The 6262-nt window shown below is 35.7% G+C and overlaps 1 protein-coding gene across 2 annotated transcripts in view; it reads right to left on the minus strand.

Moving 5' to 3' along the window:
- Positions 1-6262, minus strand: part of TMEM116 (transmembrane protein 116) — a 54618-nt gene that overhangs the window by 36039 nt on the left and 12317 nt on the right. For both annotated transcript variants that reach the window (XM_019641628.1, XM_019641627.1), the window contains exon 4: positions 2392-2523. In XM_019641628.1, the coding sequence (XP_019497173.1) occupies positions 2392-2523 (132 nt within the window). The remainder of the gene's footprint in view (positions 1-2391; positions 2524-6262) is intronic.

Here is a 6262-nt window from a genome sequence, read left to right on the forward strand (position 1 = left end):
CTCAAAATAAATCATAGACCTAAATGTAAAATACAAAACTATAAAACTTAGGAGAAAATCTAGGTGACCTTGAGTTTAGAGATAAGTTTTCAGATACAACAGTGGAAGCATGATCCATTAAAGAAAAAATTATTGGACTTTATTAGAAAACAAGTATTCAAAGAAATACATGTACACAAGTGTTCATAGCAGCACTATTTACACTAGCCAAAAGGTGAAAACAATTTACATGTCCATCAACAGATGAATGAGTAAATAAATCGTGGTATTCAGCCATAAAAAGAAATAAAATGCTGATACATACTACAAAATAAACTTTGAGAACATTATGCAAGTGAAGAAAGACACAAAAGGTGACACATACTGTATGACTCCATTTATATGAAATATCCAGAAGAAGGGAGATAGAATGCAGCCTGGTGGTTTCTAAAGGCTGGTAGAAGGGTGGAGGAGATGAACGAGTAAGTGCTAATAGGTATGGAATTTCCTTTTAGGGCAATGAAAATGTTTTGGAACCACACAAAGCTGATGTTTGCACAACATTGTGAATGTACTAAATGCCACTGTATTGTTCACCTGAAAATGGCTAATTACAGATTATGTGAATTTCACTTCATTAAAAAAATTCTAAATATCTGTTCCGCAAAAGACATTGTTAAAAGAATGAAAAGACAAGCTACAGACTGGGACTCTAAAGAACAAAATAAATGAACAAACAAAACAGAAACAGCCCATAGATACAGAGAACAAACTGATGATTACTAAATGGGAGAGGGTTGGGGATCTGGGTAAGAAAGGTGAAGGGATTAAGAAGTACAAATTGGGGCTGGCCAAGTGGCACATTTGTTAAGAGATGGCTTGGGACACCATCTCTGAGCAGCAGGGCCTGAGTTCAGATCCCACATTAGGGCCAGTGACGCTGCACCCTCTACAGCTAAGATGGTAAACAACAGCTCAACCTGGAGCTGGGCTGCCATGAGTTGCCGGCATGGAGTAGGCTGCAGTGGGCTGCCATGAGCTACTGTGAGTGGCTAGCAGCCAGCGTGAGGGGCCAGCAGCCGGCGTGAACAGCTGTCCAGTGGCCAGCAACCGATGTGCCTAACTCGGGAAGAGCGCAATGATAAGACTAACATGGGCCACTGAAGCAACATTCTCCACAACTAGACTGAAGAACAAAAGGACAGCAACTTGTCTGTTCCCCTCCCCCAATTCCCCAATAAAAATGTTTAAAAAAAAAAAAAAGAAGTACAAATTGGTAGTTGCAAAAGAGTCATGAGGATGTAAAGTGCAGTATGGGGAATATAGTTAGTAATATTATAAAAATTATGCATAGTGTCAGATGGGTACTAGACTTATCAGCAGGATCGCTTCATAAATTATATGTCTAACCACTATGCTATATGATTGAAACTGATATAAAATAATATTGAATATCAACTATAATTAAAAAAATAGGGCCGGCCGAGTGGCTCAGTTGGTTAAGAGCTCACTCAACAGTTTGAGCTCTGAGCAACAGCGGTGCAAGTCCCAGCCCGAGTTGAGCTGTCGCTGAGCTGCCAACAGGTGGCAGAATGACTCAGCTAAAAAAAAAAAAAGACTAAAATATTATTTCTTTATCTGATAAAACAATACAACCTTAACTCTATTTAATTTATGAGGTTATTAGCAGGATTGAGTAAAGTACATCTCTAAGATATTTGAATTCATATAAGTTAACATATTACTCGTAGTACATGGATTTCATACCTCCAATTACATATTATTCTTTTCCTACTTAATTGAAAGAAATTTCCCCTCTAGTAACAAATCCCAAAGGAAACATCTAGTACTGAATACAAGCTGCATTTTAACCTCTAGCTTTCTCACATTGCAAGTCTCAGAAATATAGAAGAAACATTATGTACTGATAGTACTATGTGGTATAATCCACTGATAAAATCTATGAATAATATATAACCCATATAAGATCATCTGCAGTATTTTCAAAAGCCAATTTTTGTTATATTCCTATAATAAAACATGCAGTAATCTCAAAAGATGCTACAGAAGAATATTTCATTATATGGAAATATGGTCACAATATGATGAATAATAAAAGTAGATTATAAAAAGTCTATTATTATATTTGTTTTACAATGCATATACTTCCAGGGGTAAAGACAGGAAAGATAAACAATATAAAAGAAATATTAAAGACTATATCTGGGTGATTTTAACTATCTTTTTGCTTTTCTGAATTTTCCAAATTTTCTATAATTAACAAGTAGTATTTTATAGTATGAAAAACAATAACACAAAAGGGTCCTACTTCCCAGGATGTATTATCTTTGCTTCCTATTTATCTGAGTGTGCCTTTCTTACAAGGTACAGTCACAGTCTCATAGTACTCACCTGTCCAACTGCTTGCAGGTTATAGCAGATAATGTCCTTATTCGCTGTTGAAGTTCCATAGAGAAGTGCCTCAATGAGCCAGCATATCCCCAGGAGGAGGTCAGAGAAGCTCAGATAAAAGAGTGGCCTCATCTGTCAAAGCAACAAAAGCCTCATTTCATAAATGATGTTAACGCTGAGCTATTTTTATGTTTTACCTTTCTCGTAGAAAACTGGGCATCATTTTTCTGGGGCCTCTGCAGGCTGACTGTGGGGAATGTAAAAATACACTAGGTAGGAAAGAATCTGTAATCACAACTATTCCAGCTGTCCTGGAATCAGAGTACTTATGGATGGATTACATTGGAACTTCTTCCTCATAGACACTCCTTCTTCAGATATAGGGTCACAGGAAAGAATGGACAGATGAGAAATTTTGTAATGGAGATATACCACAAATGAAAAGTTGAAAGTGCTCTAGTTGTACAGCCAATATCCCCTAACAATATGAAATCAGTTGAGCGTTTAGGGATTTGATTGAGGACCCAAAGAAAATGAAAACAGCTTTTTAAAAATCTTAATCTAGTTTAATGTGCATTTTTCTTTGTTGAGGTATAATTGACAAAATTATGAGGCATTTAAAGTGTACAACATGATGATGCTATACATATACGTTGTAAAAGGATTTTCCTTGAGTTAATTAACACATCCATCACCTCCCATATTTGTCTTTGGGGGAGGGGGGTAAGAACATTTAAGTCCTACTCTCTTAGCAAATTTCAATTATACAATAAAGTGTTATCAACTGTAGTTATACCATGTTATACATTAGATCCTCAGACCTTATTCATCACATAACATGAGTTGCCATATCAATGAAAAGTCTGGGTGGGGAAAATATTAGTATAAATTGTATATGTTGTCTTTCAATTTCTGACCACATTGGTAAAGTTTGTCTTTCTCACTTTCTAGTATCGTTCTCCTTTTGACCTCCCCACTCCCACTTTTCTAAAAATAGTTTTGGTCCTTCTATGGAAAAAATTATAAAATATTTATTGAGAGGCTCCAAAAGAAGTTCTACAGTGAAGAAATACACCATGCTCATGGATTGAAAGACCCAATATTATGAAAATGTCAGTTCTCCCTAAATTGATATATAGATGAAATGCAATTTCAATTACATCTCAACATACTTTCTTTTAAAATTTGACAAGCTAGGGCTGGCTAAGTGGCGCTTTGGTTAAGAGCTGGCTTGGGACTCCAGAGGGCTCCGGCTCGGATCCCACATATGAGGGCCAATGACACTGCCCTCTATAGCTAAGATGCTGAACAACAGCTCAACCTGGAGCTAGGCTGCCGTGAGTCACCGGCAACCGTGTAGGCTGCAGCCACTGCTGCAGTGGGTTGCCATGGGCTACTGTGTGTAGCCAGCAGCCAGTGTGAGCGGCTCTCAAGCCGCGGTGAGCAGCCATCCAGAAGCCGCCGACTGATCTGCCTCACCCGGGAAAAGCACAATGATGGTGCCCACTTGGGCCAGTGAAGCAACGTCCTCCACAACTAGTCTGAAGAACAAAACGACAGCAACTTGTGTGTTCCCCTTCCCCCAATTCCCCAAACGCTGTTCCCACCCCCCAATTCCCCAATGAAAATCTAAAAAAAAAAACCTAAAAAAAAAATAATAAAATTTGACAAGCTAGCTCTAAATCTGATATACAAAATATCAAGATGACCTCTTGAAGAAACACCAAGCAAGTCACTCTTAAAGAAAAAGGAGAACTTGTGCTATACATATGAAAATTTAATACAAAGCTAGAATGCAGACACTGTGGTACTAAGCACAGGGATAGATAAACACAGCAATGGAACAGACTAGAGAACCTAAACAAACCGAAGCGGATATTTAGACTCTTGATATATGATAAAGGTGGCTTTTTAGATCAATGGAAAAAAAGATAGTCTTCTCAAAATATGATGCTAGAATAATTGAGTAATCTATATGGATAAAAATAAAATTGAAACAAAAAAATAAAAGAAAAAAAAATTGGACCCTTACTTTTACCTCACACTCAAAAATCAGTTCCAACTAGTTTAAAGACCTAAATTGTCATAAAACACAAAAATCTCTAAAAGAAGTAATTGAAAAATTTGATCACATTAAAATGAAAAATGTGTGTGTCAAAATACACCATAAAGAAAGTGAAAAAACATGCCACTAAGTGGGAGGAGATACTTGCAACACATATAACTGACAAAGGACCAATACTCCAAACAATATTAAAAACAAAAACAAACAAAAAACTTAGAAAGCAAAAAGAAAACCCAATAAAAAAAAATGGGCAAAAGATTTGAACAGGCACTTAAGTAAAGAGGAAATCCAAATGGTCATAAACACATGAAAATATGCCTGATCTCATCAATAACCAAGGAAATGAAAATTAAAACCACAATGAGAAAAAAGTTACACAGACATAGCAAAAATTTTTAAGTCTGACAATATCGAATATTATGAGAACATGAAGCAATGGGACCTAGCATACACTGCTGGCACAACCATTTGGAAAAGTTTGGCATTATCTAGGAGATATGCATATCCTATAACAATTCTGTTTTTAGGAAAATACATTAGAGAAATTTTTGCATGTGTGCACCAGAAGACACGTACAAGATTATTTATAGCAGCACAGATAAATTGTGGTATGTTCATAATATAGAATGCTAAACATCAATGAAAATGAAATGAGCCCACGCTATATACAACAACACGGATAACTCTCACAAATAATATTGAGGGGAAAAAGGAAATCACAAAACAATACATACAAAAAAAATACATACCGTATTATTTCATTTACGTCAAGTACAAGTACAAGCAAAACGAAATTGTTTACATACATATTAATGGTAAAGCTGTACATAAAAGTAAAGAAATGATTATCACAAAATTCTGGATAGTGGTTACCTCTAGGTAAGGGGGAGAGTTGTGATTGGTAAGGAGCATAAGCAGGTACAGGCAACTTCTATTTCTTGTTCCTAGTGTTTGTTTATAATCATTCTTTAAACAGTATGTATATGTTTTATGCATTCTAACCTATGTCTGATATATCTCCCAAGAAAAAGTAAATTTTAAAAATTGTAAGTTATCATCAGATACTACCTAATAGAAAAACAAATATCTTCACCTGTACAAAAGGGAATTTTTCTCATACCTTTCTTCCAAATGAGAGAAAAGTTAAAATGTTAATATCTTGATAATAGGGGTGAATAGTCAAGTTACCTTGGCTAATGGAAACAAAAACAAGTGAATTAATAACATTTTAAACTGTATTTAATAAATGTCAAATAGTATTATTTTCTCCATATATAGCTTTCGCTCTGGGTAAGCCTGCTAAAATTACAGCCAGATGGCACACCCATAGATTCAACTGGCCTACGTATGACCTACCACAAGTTTATAACTGTAAATGGGTAAAAAAATAAAACAATACGAAATAAACTCTGGAGGAAAAAGGCAGCCAAGTGGCTTTTGTGAGCAAGAACATAATTATGGTCAATTCAAGAAATAGCCTATACAGAGAGAGCTGTTGGCCACTAAAGCACACCTAAAATCTTTGTCAGGGAAAAAGAAAAAGAGGCTTATATACTTTCACTCATGATTGGAAAACCATGCGTTCTATAACAGGAGATAAAAATCAATCAAACAACAGAAATTAACTGAGTACCTATTATTGAAAACAAGAAAGATCTCACCCCTCCTATCTATGTTTAATAAGATTCTGTGTTGAAGGTAATACAAAGAAATCTATGATACAGCCCATGCTTTAAGGAAAATACAGTCAGCACAGTGTTTGGTGATATGGAAGACACGAAAAAGCATAAGACAGGGTCCTAAATA

Source organism: Hipposideros armiger, unplaced genomic scaffold (genome assembly GCF_001890085.2).
Source record: "Hipposideros armiger isolate ML-2016 unplaced genomic scaffold, ASM189008v1 scaffold_62, whole genome shotgun sequence".
Lineage (NCBI taxonomy): Eukaryota > Metazoa > Chordata > Mammalia > Chiroptera > Hipposideridae > Hipposideros > Hipposideros armiger.